Genomic DNA, 20595 nt, shown 5'->3' on the forward strand with positions numbered 1-20595 from the left:
TAAGGAAAACATTATCATTTGAGGTGAGAGGAATAATGTCCAACTCCCACATGTCCTTCACTGTGAATACAGATGCAAACACCCCCTCAACACTCAGTCCATAACTGCAACAAACAAACGTGCCAGTGTATGTTTGACTCTCCTGTTTAGTATAGTGACTGCAAGCATGTGCAATACTGCATGTATGCAGTATTGCTTATTGACTGATTATGTACTATATTCTTTTGGATGCTTAGATTTTTTTGTTTCTGCTCAGCAGTTTATCTCCAACGCACATTTCGCTCTGCTGATACCAAAAAATGATGGCAACCCTTCCTTTCACAGCCTCTGAATAACTATTTGCTTCATAAATATATGTAAATAATAGCATCTTGTTAGGCAATTACTACTGTAATAAGAAGGCAGATCTGGAATGGAATGGAAATACAGGCACTGTATACTTGTGACCAGGTTAGTAACTCTTGTTTAATTACTTCCTACAAATTTAGGCATCCAGTTCCAGAAAGTTCCTCCCCTATTACCAACATCTATATACAATATATTCTCTTCCTGAGTTTAGTTACTAGCCGCTATAATGATAATGGTAATGAGATTTCCAGGTAGCTCCCCAATAATACATTAAATTTTACCTTAAATTTACTAGGTAACTCGTTCCTGTTAACTCAGTCAGTGATACCATGACAATGGAAGCACTTAATGCAGCAGCAGGTGGAGCTCCTAATCAAATTTAAATAATGTTTTTTGCATCTTTTAACATTACCATTAAAGCAGAGATCATATTTCATGGTGTAAATAATACACTCTGAGGAACACTGTATGATAATGCTATTCATGAATCTTTAAATGAGTTCAGATTAATATAATAATATGCTTATAAAGCAATTATCTGGTTAAAAATCAGCATTGATGTGGAAAATTTCAATTTTTTCCACAAACAAATCCATAATTCAAATTTCCATTTGTCTGATGTCACTTCATCTCTGGAGGACTGCAGTTCCACTCTGAGAGCAAACTGGCAAAAACAAGTGCATAACACAATAAACAGGGAACATTTTGTGATTAAAATAGTGCTTACTGTTAGCAGCAGAGTGCACCTGAGCCCATCAAACAGTCTTTTCTCCACAGTTCCTGTTGGTTTCTTCTTTTAGAAAAGAAGGGCAGCTGTGACTTTGTTATGCAGAAGAAACTGTGTGAATCTTTTATGGTGCTTGCAAGAAGTTATAATAGAAAATGGAACACTGTTCATTTATCGCACCGGAAAACTAATGCTGTGCCTGCATTCAAAAGCAGTGAAATTGCTTGTTGCAAATCACCTTACGTGTCTTTCCCCACTCTTCCATTCTGTAGGCTGCAGGAACATCTTGGTGTCGGTGAACTAAGCAGGCTTCATAATGAGCTCTGTGTGCTTGATGGGACTGACACAGAGATTTAGAGGTGCTATCTCCTCCTGAGATGGACGGAGTAGATGTGTTCATCATGAAAGTGACAGCCTGAATCTATGGAGAGTAATGGCATGCCCCCGCACCACTGTCTCCAGTTGTCTCGTGAATTTATCATAATCATACTCTCTCTCTCTCTCTGCTGTACTATACTGCTGCGTCAAAGGTTTCCATAGATTTCTGCCCATTTTTTTTTGGTTTTTTTAACGGTCAGCAGCCTTCTGACATTAAAAAAGGACATTTGTCAGAACTTGTACTGGTACATTTACTTTTTGAGCTGGTGATTTTTGCAGAGTATCGATTGCTTTTCATTAGGACGTGCATGTTAATGAAGTGTAGTGAGCAAAGAGTGCTAATTACCGCAGTTGTCCATTAGCAAAAGCATTGAGGAAAGTTGATCTCTGAAACTATGCAGAAATGCATTTGATGAGCCTCATTTGTCTTTTCCGCACTTGTTACTTTCAAATCAATAGTAAAAATGGCTCAGTACATCTCAGAACTACAAATGAACGTCTATCATCATGGAGAAAAACCGAACTGTCTTTCTTGTCGCATGGTCTTTGTTAGCACGTTTATAAAAACCTACAAGCTCGTCTGATTAGTGATTGTGTTTTGATGGTGTTTTTAGTAGCACAGCTGTTCAGAAGCCACCATGTGAACTATACTGCAAATGAGAATTGGCAGTCTAGATTTTTTTCAATATAGTTGTTTAACCCTTGCTTGAGAGTTTTTAAAAAGAATTTTAATTATTACAATGCAAATGCCTGTGGCAGTTGGAGGGCACTGTGCTACTTTGTTATTTACCATCTAACAAAGCTACCAAAAAGGAGAAGAAAAATAGTTTTGCACAAATTGGAGTGAAAATGTAATTTGTTCAAAATAACTGCTGCCTTAATCAAGCCAACTTTAGACTTTAGTTAAAGCTGACATTCCTCCTGAAATGTTAGGTTTTTCCTGTCTCTCCTAGATCTACCTTTCAGATAAGGGAGCATAGTGTTTCTCTGCTTTTAACAAGCAGCCAGATCGTCCTTGAGGCCTTTCATAGAGGCAAAAACAGAAGACGCCAAAGAGAAGGCGATCAGGTCACTGTGCTCCAAAAGCCTCCACCCTGCCTGACCCTTTCAGGCCTTTCAAAATAGTTAGACCTCACCAATGGATGGATCAACTCCCAAAAAAAAAAATCAATCACAAGGTTAAAATACACCAGTCATACTGGAAATTTAAAAAAGGAAAAAACTGCACAGATTGTTCGATTTTGCACACTCAATATCTTCTAAAATACATTTGTGGGCTTTCCACAGCATGTAAGAACTGATATTTTGAACATTTTATACATCTTTTTAATTTTTAATTTCCAAGACATTTTCCTCATGTCTCTGCAAACCATATTAATGTACCAGTATCAGATACACAAGTTGTGACAGCATCAGGATGACTCAGGTATGAGAAAAGCATCAGTTAATTTTTTATGCTTTTTGTTAGTCTTGATTGAGCAGTAGACTCTACTACTGCGATATTCTAAGACAGCTAAAACGAATTATTCACAAGTGGCAAGTAACCCCAGTCTGCTGAGAAGACACTACCACACAGCACATTCAAACACCTCCCTGCTGTCTGAAACAGTCTCTCCAAACATCCTCCCAACTCATGTGTCACCCCTGGCTGACAGTCTTATCAGGGAGTCATCACAGAGCTGTCACCTATGAGGGGCGTCTCCTGAATGATGCTGACGTCTTTTTTGAAGAAGGGGAAGCTTCTTTTTTCCTTCTTGGGGAATTCTCTTTGGTAAAGAGAAGAGGAAAGTCCAAATTAAGAGTGAAGGCTGGTGGCTCCATATAACTGAGCTTTTACTGCAGGGAATGGAGGAGCTCTACAGCATTTATCACCCCTTGGGTGTGCATACTCTAATATTGTTATGCTAATGCTGCAACTGATTAGCATGCCGAGACACTGCAGTATTGGACCATTATCTTAGTGAATCCGAAATAAAATGCTCTGTGAGTGGATTTTCTCTGGTCATTTCTAAAATGCTGAATTGTGGAGCACTGAAAAGTGAAAAATATTTCTGATTTTCAAATGCATATATTATTATTATCGATTGAGTATTATTCCTGAGAGGGCTGTGCTTTATCCTTTTGTCATCTTCGATTATAAATGATCAATTAAAGATTATTCACACATTACATTCTGACACATTTATATTTGTAATTGCAGAATGTTCTTGCACAACTAGATATCTGAAACCTTTAAATGGGAAATCAAGTAGTATTTATAGTATACATTGTGGGAAACGGACTATTGTTTTGCTTACAGCATTTTAGTTAAACTTCGCAGACTAATGACTAATGTCACACAGAGGGCTAGGATACTCTCTAGCACCATTACTACTGTACCACAAAGCAGAAAAGCAGATTCAAAACATGTACTAACAACTTCTGTCATGTGCTATCATCATAGGACAACGCTATTGCTTTGTGAGGACAAGCTGTCAGATTGTGCATAGACTGTAGACAAAGGACCCAATTGCCGAATATTGCAGGTATAATATCAAACAAAAGGAAAGTCGGGCTGATCAAAGTTTCAAACAAGTTTCAAACATGATCCAAAAAGTCCAAACAGAGACATAAAAGATACCAGGGGCCTGTTCTTCGTACCTCGCTAAGTAGGTTAGCTGGATTAGATTGTTGACGATTTCGCGTGATCCAGGATCGTTCGGTTCCCCGAAGCTCATCCGGGACTTGCTGCCATAGCAACAGAGCCGTAAGCGTAAACCTGCTCGGGAGCAGGTTTACTTTATGTAAACAGGATTAGATCGCGGCCACGCAGGTATGTCCGCTTCATTTATACGAAAGCAACAGCGATATTCCACCACTGTTTCACCATAAATAAATAACATCAATGTAACTAAAGATAATGCAGCACTTGATCCTTTATTGATGTCACACAGATACATACAGGTCATTTCCTAAAAAAGGGAAATGAACTATTAACATTCTATTACATGTATGTGATTATTACAGATGTAATTCATATTTCAGAGTAGTAATTGTAAATTACTTCGTGTAATCAAGATGAGAGACCACGGCTATAAAAGCGAAGGTGGATTTGGGAAGCCTGTCGCAGCCATGTCCTGTCCGTTTACGCGAGCCACCCATTGCGGAAGGTGCAAGATTGATAAGGAGAGTCCTCAGAATTCAGCGTATATTGCGGGATAGACAGGATCCTTTAGCTCAGCGCGACAGTGTGCTCATTGAGAGATATCGATATTCCCGTGAGGGTATTATTTACTTAACCAACTTGTTGACGAGGGGGTGCAGGACCACCACCTGTCTTTTTTTCCTCTGCCCTTTTCTTGGTTGCTGTTATGAACAAACTAACAGAGTATTACAGGCCAGTATTTTACCTTGCCTTTAGGAGAAAGCAATCTAAGAGATAAATATTACCATTCTGTAGAATATTCCTGTATCATTTTACCTTGTTCCCATGTTCTTGTGGGTCCTGTTGTGGCTCTAATGTGAAAGGGGATATAATATAACATATTATGATATAATATAATGCCATATGATATTGGACAATATAGTGTCATATGATAGATCTACCCTACCGCCTACTGGTGTTGGCCAGAGGGGCCGATGGCGCGATATGGCAGCCTGGCTACAACCGTAGCTGCCTCCACCAGTGTGTGAATGTGGGAGTGAATGAATAGTGGTATCGTAAAGCGCTTTGGGTGCCTTGGAGAGCGCTATATAAACCCAATCCATTATTATTATTATTATTAAATTACCTACGAGTTTGATTTGTCAGCAACTTTCTGCCAGCCCTCTCTCCTTGCTTTTGCAGCCTTTGCAGTGTTCTCTTGCGTTTTAATTAAACTCTGAAACTCCTGAAATCCCTCACTCATGAGTTCTTGCTCTGCTGCCGGAAAATACCGAGCACGCCCCTTCGACATTTTCGCCGACCAATCAGCGGGTTGCCGATCACTGTTTCTGCTATCGATGCGTAGCCCCTTTTACGACACCCAGTGATCGCGCATTACTTCATCCAGCTGTAGTAATCGTCAACAGCAGGTGTGTTCGGGGAACCGGATTAGCGAGCTCACGGTTAGCGCGATGATTTGATCTTGGATGTGTCATTTGATCTTGGATGTAGTAAGCGACGTACGAAGAACAGGCCCCAGGAAAAGCAATTTACAAGAACATGCCACCAAACACTCAAGATTATATAACAAACACAATGACAATGGGCGCTTGGAGTACTGGATACAGGAAAGAAACCACACTAGATAAAGTCTTGATCAAAGTAAAACCAGAAAAACCTAAAAGACATAAAGCTAAACATGCATACAAGAAGATTTACACTAAACACGGAGACTGTGAGAAAACTAAATATGAGAGAAAAATAGAAGCTGAAGCTAAATAAACACTCAAAGTACAAAATACAAAGTTGGCTATAACAGGCACCCAAAACTAAAGTGCAAACTAGACAGGAAAAGATATCACTATAATATAATATAATATAATATAATATAATATAATATAATATAATATAATATAATATAATATAATATACAGCTTTTTGTGTTGTTTATTATTAGTTGATGATTCTGATGATTATGCTGAGGGAATGTCCTGTATTTGACCAATACATCCACTATAACCTAATCTTTATCCTTGTGGATAAATCATGTGTGGAACATGTCTACTTATTTATAAACTGTAAAATGTATAGAAGTACTATAAGTGCAAGTCTTCGGTCCCCAAAATCATCAAAGAAACATCAAATCAAATCATTCATTTCCCTTGGGATGAATAAAGTATTATCAATCAATCAATCAATCAATCAGTCAATCAAAGTTCATTCCTCAGTTATTCAGTTTGTAACCTTCTTGTTTCGGTTTACTCTCACTGCTTTCAAATATTTCCTCAGTTTTCCATCCTCTCTTAGTTTTTGTCAGATTTTAAGTTTTTATTTATTAGACGTATCAGATTACTTCAATACAAATCTATTCCAGAGACCAATTTGTTGTTTTCATATTTTTTTAAATGGCAATTGTCAGGCTTAAGTGCCACTAATGCAATCCAATCACAGCTGTTGCCCCAGAGTGTCAGCTGCATTGTGTGATAAAGTACTCTCATCATAGGTTCTATGACAGAAGAGTAAAGCATTGTTACCATTTCACTGTAATTTATCTAAAACTGGAAACCATCCTGTGTTATTCCTGTCACTGTCCAATTAAATACAGAGAATTTGAGGCTGCACAAGTATCACAGGTCTACAGATGAAGCAGAAGCACACTGATGAAACGTAAATCATTTTTTTAAACTGCAGCTATATCCTTTATATAAACAATAACTAGTTGTCAACCCTTGGAAAACAAAATTAGCAGCATTTTACGTGAAAAAAATTCTAGTACATTCAGACTTCTCTCTTGCTTCAATAAAAAGCCAAAAGGTTTCATTAACTTTTGTTCTCTTTTGTGAATGAAAGCAGAATTACCAATTAAAAGAACTAAAGCACTACCCTGCAATCAACAGTTCAGCTGCCATATCCCATTGGAGACTATAGTTTCCTCACCAAATTGAAATGGTTGCATGTGTGTCTTATTTGCACATAAACAGCATATCACACTGTTATTAGCAGTCTCCAAGAGAATAAAGACGACTAAAATACCATGAAAAATGTCAAAAATATTTTGTGGTGTGTTTTCTACGTTAGTCTCAGAATGTGAATTTGCTGACATTTGCTGAAAAAATTTTTTGTTTGTGTGTTTTATTTTTAGGTCTACCAGCACTCTTTCCTGGCATCATACCTCCTCTACAATCTATACACAAGGTAAGGAAACATAGAAATAAATCCTAAATAATATAATGGGATGATTTCTTTTTCAGTTGACCATCCTTTAAGAGCACCAGTGTCACACATCTTAGGACAAAAATGTCAGCATGCTATCTTTAACAGATGAATATAATCTTATATAATATAGGTTAAAAGTTAAACTGATAGTGCAGAGCTAATGTTCACCTCACTGAGATTTCAATGACAGTGTGTCAGTGATTGCTAGACTGATTTTGTGATACTTTTATCATTACCATTACATCAGGGAGGTGCGGGAGCTCAATCCTCCAGAGGTGTCTGACTCAGTGCTCCAGTTTGCTTCATGGGGTGTTCGGGGTCAACAGCTGGTAAGTGACTGTAGAGCTTTATAAAGGTCACTAAATCTTAAAACAACCATGCTTGAATTATATTCTTAATCTTTTATTGATTCAGTGGTTAGTTTACCTCAGGATTTATTCCCTTGGTTTCCATAGGCTTTCCTGGATGCTTGGTTTATAGGTTGTCACATTAGCTAAAGCAAAGCTGTTCTTCCTGAAGTCCACCAAAAATGTAAAATGTAATGTTGATGTAAAACTGTTGTTAAAGGGTTTTATACACAGCCCCACACTTTCAGAGGCTCAAAAAAGACTGAATAACTGATTGATGAGCAGTTTCGTTATTCACTGAAGCTCTCAATATGAGGTCCACAGGAATGTCAAGGCAAGTTAGAGATGCAATCACTGGGACAAAGAAACCTTAAACAAATCTGCCACAGAGATAAAATTAAGAATCTGGTTCATTCTTTAAAACAAGAAACATCTGAAAGAGCCTGCAGAGTTCAGAAAGAGAAAACAATCTTTGGAGAAATGAAACCTGCATCTCTTCCTCAGCCATTGCAGCACAGCACAGATCATTCCAGCCCATAATTCTTTTCATCTCATAAATATTACAGTTAAACAAATGCATGCAAAATATTCACAATAAAATCCTGCCTCTGGATATGAAAAACAATGCATAAATAACTCATCCTTGAAGAGTCAGAAATCATAAACTATATAAAATGTAATTTGATATACAAGTTTAAGCTTTTCCAGTGACCACCCAGACTGCAAATGAGCTATATCCCATCCCATCATGAATTTCTTAACATTGCTTTAGGCTTCAGGCATTTAGAAATAATTGAGACACAAATCAATTGTCAAGATAAAAAAGGAAACGCAAACATAATGTCATTCATTTTCAATCAGAAATGAAAAAGATTTTTTTTGCATCTCCATTTAGAATTGTTGCTTTTAGATCATTATGAAGTCAAAAATTCGATAAGTCATTATAGGAAAAAAAAACACTGTAATTGGCTTGTTTTTCTCATTTTTCTCTGTGAAGTCTAGCCCCAGTGCAATCAAAATATTTAGTATTTTGGTGTTTATTTTTGTATTTATTTATTTATATCAAAAGCTAACTAACATTTTTTGACATTTTTCCCAACAAGTCAATTTTGCCTTCTTCAAATGTATATAGTTATGATTATTACTAATGATGACATAGATCTCAGAGGGTCAAACTGTTAATATTTGTGGATTCAAAGATGCAATAAAAGCTATTCAGTTCAGAATGCAAAAAAACAAAAAAAAAAAGAAAAGAAAAAGAAAAAGAAAAAAAAACTAGAAATCCAAACCCACACACCCACAGGGGCAGGGATAGCTCAGTAGGTAGAGTGGTGGCCCCATGATCGGAAGGTCGGGGGTTCGATTCCCCTGAACAGCTACCCTGAGGTACTCCTGAGCAAGGTACCATCCCTACACACTGCTCCCCGGGCGCCCAGTGGCTGCCCACTGCTTCACTGAGTGAATGGGTTAAATGCAGAGAGGGATTTTCCCCACGGGGACCAATAAAGTACACTTTCTTTCTTTCTTTCTTTCTAAATAATGCAAAGCATCGAGCACCATGGGAAGGACACAGATGCTTCACAGATGGACAGAAATAAAGACATGGACTAAAGGGAAGGATAGCATTATACACACACACTGAGGAGGACCGAGTGAGAATCTTGAAGGAAAGCAGGCCTGGTTGAAGATAATCAAGACAATAGCAGGGAAAAAGTCAAAGTCAAACACCAGAGACAGCAGCAAACTATCAAAGCAAAGCAGGAAGTGGTCACAAAGAGAAGGAAACTCACGCAAAATAAAATATAGAAGAAAACTGGACAGGCAAGAGTGATGTAAATCTTCTTATTATTTCATGAATCATGTTTTACAGGGTTAAGACATAAGATTAGGACAAAGATCCAAAATATAATCAACACAAGAATTAACCCTCAAAAAAATAACAGCCAATGCTTCAAATACTGGAATACAGAAATCCAAACTCGAATCTATTAACGAAGCATTCAAATCCTAAACCATCAGGACCAGAATATAAACTAGTTTTTGATATTTTATACATCACACGATGATGCAATCAGTGGAGAAAGTGATCAGCAAAAGAACTCAAAGATCTGTGAACAGAATGAGATGGAGCCCAGGCCTTTATGCATGCACAAAGGTTTGAAATTTTTCTTTGCTCAGCAGGGAGAAAAAACAAAACAAAATCCTGAATAAAGATTGTTTGTGACTTGAGAGAACAGACAAACTACCCTTAAACCAAACAATTATTGTGAGGAGAAGTCAGTTTCACTAATCAAGCTGTTGCTGAAAGACATCTTGTTGGGCGACTGGAGCTCTCTGTGTGAGTAATGCCTCCAACGTGCCGTGCATCATGCACCGAATAATCAGTCCATTATTTTCTCCAGTGAAGACAAGGAAGGTAATTAAGCATTCGATAGCATATTTATCTCGTTTCCTCAGTATTTATACCTGCCCCCAGTGGAAACTGTTCACCAGGAAGCCCTGCAGCAGTGTGTCACGGTGCTAATGACAAAGTAGTTTTCATTACTTATGAGCTCTCCCATATTTATCTGTGTTAGATGAGCCACTCTCTGAGTGTGTTTTTATCAATGGACCAGTCGCAGTGATCCTTTACCTATTTGTTCAGTGGAGGTGTTCCATCACCTTGGCCCAAAAAGAAATTGGGCCATAATTTTAAAACTAGTACATGTCTAAAAAGCAATGCATCTTAAAATACATGAAATAAATCAAGCTTGGGGACATAAATACAAGCTGGTATTATCTTTCTCTTGTTTTCATACATTACGGTATCTTCTCTCTTTTGTTTACTTAATACATTAACTTTTTTATTTCCTCTATTCCACAGGTGTACATATTTGAAAACAACATCTACTACCAAATGGATGTTCAGAGCAGCTCGTGGAGGCTCACGTCATCTGGGGAGGAGGGGGTTGTCTTCAATGGCATCTCAGACTGGCTCTATGAGGGTTAGTATGAGGCTGCAGGGTCGCAAACTGCCACAGAAAAGTTTCTGCTTTTTAGTTCACAGCTACTATTCTGTAAGATTCTGCATGCCTCTTCAAGAAATCTTTGTAATGAAAGTACAAACACTAAGATCATTTTTTTATGGACTACATTGTTTTTGTTTGATTTGTACCATCCTATCTTAATCTACTATACTATACTTAATGTACTACTATCTTTTCTTTTTCTATTATTATCTTAATGTTAAATCCTAAACATATATTAACATCCTTTTATAAGAAGTATGTACCATATCTCCTCATCAACAAGTAGGCCAATCTGAATGAAACTTTCCACAAACATTGTCAGACATTTTCCTGTTGTTGATGTTGTTCATCATCCCCCTGCAATCAGCAATGCAGTTTTGTTCAAGTCACCACTAAATACAGACACTGGCCTGCAGGTTTGGTGATAACTAGTTCAACTCACTCAAAGAACCTTCAGAGAACTTCTGTCCAAACCTTCTGCCACTTTTAAGCTTTGTAGTGTTAGACTTTTCAGAGTTTCATTGTGTAGCTCCTTGCTGATGTTTTACATAAAATGTCTGTTAAAACATTTATTTTTAAGTGCTGAACAGACAGATATTACCTTCAGACAGATATTTACCTGGTAGAGAACAAAAACAGAAAAAAGACGCTGAATTTCAAACTCATTGGTTATCATGGAGAGATTATAGGAGAAATGGATGTGGTAGTCCCACTCAGCCTTAGTAATGTGCAATAATGTACAGTAACCACTTATTAAGAAGGCAACATGTATGCAGCTGTGGAAAGAAACCTCTATATGGGCAAAAGGTTCTTCAGATCACTGCTGATGAGAGCGACATGAGGTAACAACAGAAGCAAACTGATTTTAGAAGTCCCTAACCTAAGTCTTCTGCAATCTGTCATGTATGCTGGCACTGGACTCAAAAGGCAGGACTCTGAACTGTGCAATCAAACAAGTGGGTTTATTTACAACACCGGTGATATGTACATATGTACAGTGAGATGGGGAGAAGAGGGGTCCAGGGATTCCAAGGCTAGGTCCAGAGGTGGGAAAAGGGGAACACACGCTCACACTCCACTATGTACAATCCAAATCCAGATTCCACAACGTCCACTCCAACACTGCGCTCACTCTGGAGAGTGAATGCTCAACTGGGAAGGGTCCAGGGAAGACAGGTTCAGGTCTATACAAGGGAGATTGAGACAGACATCAGAGAAACACTCAGGAACACAGGGAGATCAACAAGAGACTAAGCCAGGGTACACTAACACTAGTAAGTGCAATGCTCCAGTGAGGCACACCACTCCAACCAGGCTCCTTAAGTATGGTTGGTGTTTATCAGCCGTGATAAGCCACAGGTGCGTGTGCATGTCTGTGAAGATCAGGTGACCAATGGAGTCAGGCAACACACCCCAGGACAGCCACTGGTGGATCATGACATAATCTTTTACAAAAATAAGCTTCTTTTCATATACAGACTTCAACTGCCCAAAGATCAGGACCAGAATGAGTGTTTTATTGTAGCAGATCTTGGATACAGTTACAGTTTAAGTTCAAACCAACCTGATAGGACTATTGTCTGTGCGTTTTATTATTTGAGTTTGTTTTATTGTAAATGCATCCAAATAAATGCAAATAATATTTTTTTTATTTTTATGCAGTAAAACTGTACTTTGTTTAAAGTCTCACCACTTTTCATTTAATTTTAAAAAGTTGATGTAAAAATCTGAGTATTGTGTACATTGCATTTAAAAAAAAATAATAACTCATTAAACTTCCATTTCTTTTGACTTGGGCTTTCAGATTGTTTTGCTTTGTCTTTGCAGAGATGGTACTGCACACTCAGGTGGCCCACTGGTGGTCACCAGACGGCTCCAGATTGGCTTACCTCACCATCAACGACTCCCTGGTCCCTACAATGTTCCTCCCCCGTTTCACAGGCTCCCTTTACCCTAGAGGGAAAGAGTATCCTTATCCAAAGGTGGGACTCATAAAAGTCAAGCTTAAACTGTGTTTAATTATAAAATTAAAGGTAGTAAAAACTTGACATCACTGCTCTGATGCTAGGCTCAGATGTGCTGTTCCACCCAGAATAACATGCATTTAGAGTAGTTGGTACTGTATAACCAGCTGAATCCACTATAACCTGAAAAAAGGATAGTGTTCTTTTTTATTGCAGCTATATTGTATCAAACCGGTGCGATCAGTAATACAACTACTGGCTCTCTCCTTAAGCTGATCCATAAAGGTTAGCGAATCCTTTTGTTGTTTAATTCATGCTAGCACTGCCTTGCTCCCTTTGAAGAGGGATGGCTGCAGGAATCTGTGGCACTGGGAGGGAAACAAGCATGATACGCTTCAGCAAGGCAAGTTAACACACCTCCCATCTCTTGATGTGGATGTTTAGCGTATCAAATGCCTTTTAGATGGGAGATTGGTTGAGGAAAACTGTCAGAATGAGGGTCATAAGGTGGAGGGCAACCTCATTTGTTGGTTTAGACCTGACCACAGATGGGGAGGAATGGAAGGAAGATGTGTTGTTAATGAAGCACTGCTCCTGATCTTAGAATTGCCCATCCAGTGAATGAAAAAAAAAACTGCATTGACATTTTGTTGCTTACATCCTTGAGAGAGGTCAGAGTTGAGATATTATGGGACTAAATGAAGCAGAGATTTAATTGCTTTCTCATTCATTTTGTCTTTGGGAGCAGTGATGCTGCTCGGCAGTCTGACAGTTATACCTCTGGGCCAGTCACTCTGGGATAAATTTGTGTGGGTGTCTCCTCTGTGAGTGAATACATGGTAAAAAGCACACCCCAGTGGGAGTCTTTTATGGGCACATTATTAATAGTGACAAACTGTTCCACACTGCACCCTGGCCTATGCTAGATTTTCCTGACCAGCCTCAATGTGTGAACAACAAGGCCAGAGATGCACATTGGAAATGCAGTATTAAAGTCGTCTCAAGAATTGTATCATAACTCAGTCCACAATCGATGATATTGCTATGGTTTGTTTTTATAGGCAAATAATTTAAGAGAAAAATGAGCCATTATCCAGCCTATGTGGTCGGTTGGATTTTGGGAGTGTAAGTTTCTGTACAAACAGGTCATTTGAGCTGAAAGCTAAGCAGCTCACCATAAAAATGTTTGCATTTATGTGTTGTTTTTAATATTCATCATCTCATTTTATCATGTTAGCATGCTTAAATTTGATAATTACATTGATAGTAGATAGCACAGTCCCACTCCTGACTTAATGAATCATTAGTCAGAACTCCTTAGCATCATATTTGAACAAATCCAAATTATAAGTTTTTAATGTGCATGGTTAAAGTTGTGATCAGGGAGATTTTAACTGAAGCCACACTTTTTCTGAACACAGCTGAGCAGTTGTGGTGCTCAGAGTATTAAAGCAAATCTCCTAAATGGGATATAAAATTGCAGTTTGACAGAGGGGATTTTTGTGAGTGCTTGAACAGTTTAGCGGTAGATGTTGTATATTTAAAGGTAAACCAGCATTGGTACAGTTGCATATGCAAATTTTGCTAAAAGCATGGTTTGCTAATGGTTTCACTGCTAAAGGAACAAATAAAGTAGGTATCTAAAGAAATGTATATTGGTCGTTAACAGCTGCAAACAGATTAACAAGTGAAATTAATGTAACAAATATGATAGGATACAGTTCACTACTGTGAGAAATTGGCAACCAGTACAGACAGTATACTACCTCTTACCCTATGAGAGGAAGGGCTAAGCTACACCCACCTTCCAACTTGATATTTTATGGCCGGAATAGCCGGGGTGTTTGTACGGCGAATCCAAAAGCAGAAAAGGGAAAGACGGAACTGAATCAAACTGAACAGGTACATGGGAAACATGAAACTGAGCAGTAGAAATAAAACTCTGTGACATGACTTGACGTGGAGACAACAGACAACCCAACAAAGAACAGAGGGAGATAGAGGACTTAAATACACAGAAGGGTAATGAAGGAAGCAGAAACAGCTGGGGAGACACACTGAACATGGAAACACTAGACCTTTTCAAATGAAAACAGGAAACATAGAGAGACACAGACATGACAACCAAACTTGACAATAGGAAGTGGAACACACAGACATGAATTACATGACAGACTCGGGGAACAGAAAGGAACACAGGGAGAAGGACATGGGCAACGGATAAGGGAGACGAGAGGGAGAGGGAAACACAAGGGGAACCTGCATAGACAAGGAGCTCACACATGACAAACAGGAAAAGACTCATGAAGGCTAAGACATAGATGAAACATAGACTACAATACCACTCAACTAAACCCTAACTAAATAACAACACAAGTTTGCATTCATGCAGGTAACATAAGAAAATCAAAAATACAAAATAAACTCAAAACGTTGGGTCACAGACCCAGCCCCTGACAGGATAAGTGCTTAAAAAATGTATGGATGCACGGACGGATGGATGGTTAAAATGGTTAACTATGACTTAGAATTGCTAAACACAAAATTATAACAAGGCCACCTCAGCTAAAAACATTAAAGTTGTTGTTGAGGGTTTGGGGTTCTGGCTGAAGGGACCTTAAGATAAAAGACAGTTGGTAATCATCTCTCAATATTTTGATTATCACTGGTTACATAAACTACAAAGTAGTAAGTTACTGGGTTACAGTAGTAGAAAGTATATAAAAAACATTACTCTTGCTAGTTTTCAGATGTGCTTATTTCATCAAATTACTGCTCTATCATGTCTTACCTTTATGTGGCAAATGTGATCAACAGAACAGGATGGAGTTTTCCCCCCCAAAAATGTATCTTCACAAGAAAAGAAAGTGAAGGATTGGAGAAGACATGAATTACGACAAATTACTGTCATCTTTGTGATGTGTTGCTTTGTATTTTTGAGATTTCCTTTGTCATATAGACTAATGAGCTCCATTTTTGAAGGATGCTTAAGTGAAGGGAAACAACTGACATGCCCAAGGGGCTGCACAGTACGCAGCACAGTTTGTTGTCTACCTTTTTAATATTCTCATTGTATTCCCTTGTGAAGTCCTATTGGCATAAATGAAAGCACATAAAAATAGCAAACAATTACTCAGTGTTGACTCCGATCCCTTCGTTGTGTGCAGTGTATTGTGGGTTTTTACATCAGATTTGATTAGGCTCCTGAATATAATGATAAAGTTATGGTGTGTTCACTTTAGATGTGCCAAATCAATCCGTCTGTCAGGCTCTATGTCGTCACTCTGGATGGCAGCGCTCTCACAACTGAACTGAAACCTCCTGACAGTTTTGAGAAAAGGTATGACTTAACCCGTTTATGGGATGTAACACTAAAATTTTGATGATTCGGGCTTGTTTTAGACACCATTTGCTTGTCTTCCCTAGTGAGTTCTACATTACCATGGTGAAGTGGGTGACAAAAGAGAGACTGAGCGTGCGCTGGGTGAATCGAGCTCAAAACATGTCTATTCTTTCACTGTGTGATGTAACACAAGACATCTGTACAAAGGTTAGAAACCTAATTATCATCGATAATTCCTTAATCTTCAAAAACATAGTAAATATATACAGGTTTTATAACCTTATCTTTTCAATTCAGAAACATGTGATGACATCGGACAAGTGGCTGGATCGTCAGGTGAGGACTTTAGTCAGTGACATCCTAAATAGTTTTTTTCTTCATTTATTTTTTTGTAAGAAATGCTTTTAAGATACTACTTACTTTTAATTTAATGTTATGGGACACATATATTTTAATTCTATATATAGCTGATTATATATTATATATCTATACATATATCAGCTAACGATGCTTTGTATTTAGCTTGCAAAGATTAGAGACATTTTCTCCACCCAGTAACGAGTGATAACCTCATTCATTTCCCTTAGATTGAGAGCCTCAGCAGAAAACTAACAGTTGCTCTTTCTGACCTGTAGCTGTGAACTAGTTTTTCTTAGCTTCTAGATGGTTCTTTAAAATATGAAGTAGAGCTCTTTAGCATGCTCTGTAGCTGCTGACAGATAAGTATAATAATTACTTGTCACCCTATCAAATACTTCCACAATGTAAAGGTTGGGCTGTTATCTTGCTAGCTGACCTTGCTGACATCACTGTAGGAGTGGAGACATTCCACTTGTACAGAAACTAGATTTTCTGTTCCCCTCTTTTGTCACAACAAAAGTTAACCTTTTAACAGTGAGACATTGCTCATTTGAATAAAAAGTAAAAGAAAGTAATAAATACCTGATCTTATTGCATTGCACTGATCTTACTTAGAACCTCCAAACTAGTGACTGCAGAAGGCTGCTCCTCTCCAGGCCTCGTTCTGCTGAAGGTTTCTTCCTGTGAAAGGGAGTTTTTCCTTCCCACTGTTGCCAGAACACGTGTCCATAGGGCTTTATCTGATTCTTGGACTTTTCTCTGTATTACTGAAGGGTGTTTACCTTACAATATAAAGCTCCTTCAGGTAACTGTTGTTGTGAATTGGTGCTATATAAATAAATAAACAAAGTGAATGGAAATATGGCAGATCAATTGGGATGCAAAAATGATAAGGTGGCTATAATGACCGATTCTCTTATAATCATTTTTTGTAAGACGACAAAAAATGACAGCATTAGAAGGTTTCCTTCCTTCTGTCATTCTATTTGAAATTAAACTAATGAAAGTGAAATGATGCTCCAGTTATTTTCTTCGTAATGATATCATACATTTTTTGTTTATTTTTTTTTTCCTAGAGGGAGGAGCCAGTGTTTTCCAAGGACTGCACAACATTATTCATCACCATGCCCTTGAAGCACGGTGGCAGCGGGACATTCAACCATATCACTATGATCTCCAACCAAGTAAAACTTTTAATGAAATGAATACATTTACTCAGGTGTTTTCAGTTTCCAGTTAAAAGCTTTATGTTGGTGTGCTTGTTTATTTTTGTTCCCTTATCTGTCATGCCCACAGGAAAGGGCTTACAATTATTCATGCAGTTCATATGATTCCATTTTGAAGTCTCATCATTTTAAATTACATCCTAACTGCATTTCCTGAAACACCAGATACTAAAGAATACATTTACTTGAAAAAATTAAGCACAGTGTTTTATGGTAGTTCCACTGGAAGCAATGGATACTGTGTGCCAGATTAATGCATCTTCCTGCAGAGATAATAAGCAAAGTCTGAGATTGAATAAAAGGGTTAGGTAGTAACGTTAACACCTTTAGGTACACAGAGTGCAATAGAAGTCATGCTAACATAGTTTCTCTGTTTTGTTGTGTTCTTTCTTGCTTTTCTCAGTCTGACAGTCAAGAAGTAAACATGCGGCACCTGACCTCAGGAAGCTGGGAAGTCTCTCAAATTCTGGCCTATGACGAGGGCACAAACTCTGTGTAAGCATAAGTTACTAAGATTTACACTATGATAATTCTTTGCAGCTGATTAAGTTTATGTCTTTCAGTTATTACCTGAGTACAGAGACAGGAGCTACTCAACATCACTTGTACAGGTACCTCAGCAATTACTCAGTTTTCGCATGAAGACACAATCACACATGAAGCAACTATATGATGTTGTGGAAATACCTTTAATTGGTTTCTTACTAAAACTTAGTTTACAAAATTCTAAGCAGATTAGTTAAGACACAGGCAATGACATCACCCACTGGTTTTTGAACTCTGTGATAAGACTTCATGATAACTTTCAGCAAACGTGAAGCCATTCTTTCTTTCATTAAAAGAAAAAACAAAACTGAAGCACAGTCTTGTTGGATCGGCCTTTGTACAATTAACCAAAAACTATTGCATTGGACACCAGGCAGGTTAAATCTAGTGGAAATCTTTTGGATGCCATGTTACCTATGCAAAACCAAAACTGGCATTTTTCACTGTGGCTTGCATATGGATTAAAGAAATAAAAGTCCACATGCTGAGGTGATAGCGCTAGACAACACTAAAGCACCTGCAAATATCCGGTCATCCAATAAGTATCAGCAATGCAATGGAGACAGGTCTGTAGATACAGTACAGGTGATGAGTTTTGGTTATACTTCAAATTAAAGTCAGAATGGATCTTAGGTACTTTGAGTGCAGTATTATTGTTGGTGTCAACTAGGCTATTTTGTGTATTTCTGAAGAAAAAAAAAAGATTTCCTGGGATTTCTACCACAACAGTTAGGCCTAAAGGAGTTTAGTGAGCCTGCTGGCACAAATATACAGGGAGCAGAAGATCCAAAATAGGAATGTTGCGTCTATAAGAGGTTGAAGGAGAATGGCCAGACTCGTTGGAACTGACAGAAAAGCTACTAGGCTACAGAAGCCTTTGGATGTCATATTATTACTTGTTACTACTGTGATGAGCAAAAAAGCAGTTCAAACTGAACAACACATCCAAAGTTGAGGTTAAAGGCCTACAACAGCAAAAGATCATGTTATCTTTCACTCTTGTCAGCTACGAACAGAAATGTGAAGCTCAAGTGGACAGCTTTAGAGTGAAAACTGTAACCTGGTCTGATGATTTCTGCTGGACCGCAGATGGTGTGTCAGTATCAAACAGCATGAATCCATGAACCAAACATGATCGGTGTCAACAGTCCAGGCAGCATCAGAATAGTGATCCTTATAAAGTGTTTGGTGAATGCACAGATAGGAAAGTGTAGCTTTTTCATCCTCCGCATCAAACCAAAAATGATGCAACATTTTCTTTTATATTTTGGCACACAAATCTCCAAAATTCTAGTTGATTCACTGTTATGAAAGCATGGCAGTAGCAGTAATCTAGCTTTGTGATGAATAGATTTTATTCTGCACTCTGGGGGTCCATAAACTATTGTAGAACAGGACAGAGCAGTGAGATAATGATTTATAAGCTAGTGAATAATATCAGTGTAAGAAACATGATGAAAATATGTCATTTCTCTTTGTGTGTAAGAATTTGATGTCATACATTAAAACAGTTGAATGAAAGTCCATTTCATTAAATTACCATGTCTTACTTTTTCTCATTTTATCTTTTGTCTGCAGCTAAAAAGACTGATTACAACTCAGAAAATATAAATCATCTATACTAGACTTGTTTTGTTCTCACTCAGCTATGTTGTTCTCTTTAAACAGGGTCTCCAGTGTGGATCCATTTCATAAAGAATGCCTAACTTGCTCCCTTTTCAAATCAACATGCTCCTACTATGATGCTGTGCTCAGTCCCACCTATCAGCATGTTCTTCTCAACTGCAGAGGTATCGCATGTAGCAGTAACACCATAACCAAGTGCTTTATATCAAGGTTCCGATATCTGAGCAGCTGAATCTGGATGACTTTACAATGTATCTTTACTGTTCTTCTAGTTGCCATTTTGGCTCCAAAGTGGGGAAAAAATAAAGTTTAGTTTTCCTGAAATTTATTTTATGCTCTTAGGGGGTAATGAAAAGAAAAGGTTTACAAAAAATGATATGATATGAAAGATGAAATAATGTGGATAGAGGCTTCAGTAAAGGCGAAGGTGACTGGACAGTCACAATGAGCACTACTATTAATGCATATTTCTCATTCCATAGGACATACACCTCATTATTTCACATTATGCGCACAAACCAAGAGCATGAAAAAAAAGCTACACTTCAACTTTACTAAAATATTGAGAGGTGGTTAAAGTGGGACAGAACTGTTCACAATGGCATTCCAGCACCTTCAGTTAACAATATTACTGGTCAGTGACTTAATTTTTTTATATGTTGCAGACTGTCAGCATGGAGATACCTGATTTTTAATAAGAAAATAATGAAATCTAGGCTCAACAAGTATTGCAAATATCTTAGGGTGACCATATTTTGATTTCCAAAAAAGAGGACACTTAGCTCAGTCATGAAGAACTTGCTTAAAGAAACATATTAAACATATTTAAAAGATGCCTTCTCTGTGCGGTTAATGAATTATGAAATAAAATATGTCATATAGG

At 37.9% G+C, this 20595-nt stretch overlaps 1 protein-coding gene across 3 annotated transcripts in view; it reads left to right on the forward strand.

Annotated features, from left to right (window-relative positions):
- Positions 1 to 20595, forward strand: part of LOC102300988 (inactive dipeptidyl peptidase 10) — a 138588-nt gene that overhangs the window by 98416 nt on the left and 19577 nt on the right. For all 3 annotated transcript variants that reach the window (XM_005919372.3, XM_042218574.1, XM_014332725.2), the window contains exons 6-16: positions 7219 to 7271; positions 7540 to 7621; positions 10503 to 10623; positions 12475 to 12629; positions 15854 to 15951; positions 16038 to 16161; positions 16252 to 16290; positions 17391 to 17498; positions 17944 to 18035; positions 18104 to 18151; positions 19755 to 19876. In XM_005919372.3, the coding sequence (XP_005919434.1) occupies positions 7219 to 7271; positions 7540 to 7621; positions 10503 to 10623; positions 12475 to 12629; positions 15854 to 15951; positions 16038 to 16161; positions 16252 to 16290; positions 17391 to 17498; positions 17944 to 18035; positions 18104 to 18151; positions 19755 to 19876 (1042 nt within the window). The remainder of the gene's footprint in view (positions 1 to 7218; positions 7272 to 7539; positions 7622 to 10502; positions 10624 to 12474; positions 12630 to 15853; positions 15952 to 16037; positions 16162 to 16251; positions 16291 to 17390; positions 17499 to 17943; positions 18036 to 18103; positions 18152 to 19754; positions 19877 to 20595) is intronic.

Source organism: Haplochromis burtoni, unplaced genomic scaffold, assembly GCF_018398535.1.
Source record: "Haplochromis burtoni strain Fernald_Lab_line unplaced genomic scaffold, NCSU_Asbu1 Contig_20, whole genome shotgun sequence".
In the NCBI taxonomy this organism is placed as follows: Eukaryota; Metazoa; Chordata; class Actinopteri; order Cichliformes; family Cichlidae; genus Haplochromis; species Haplochromis burtoni.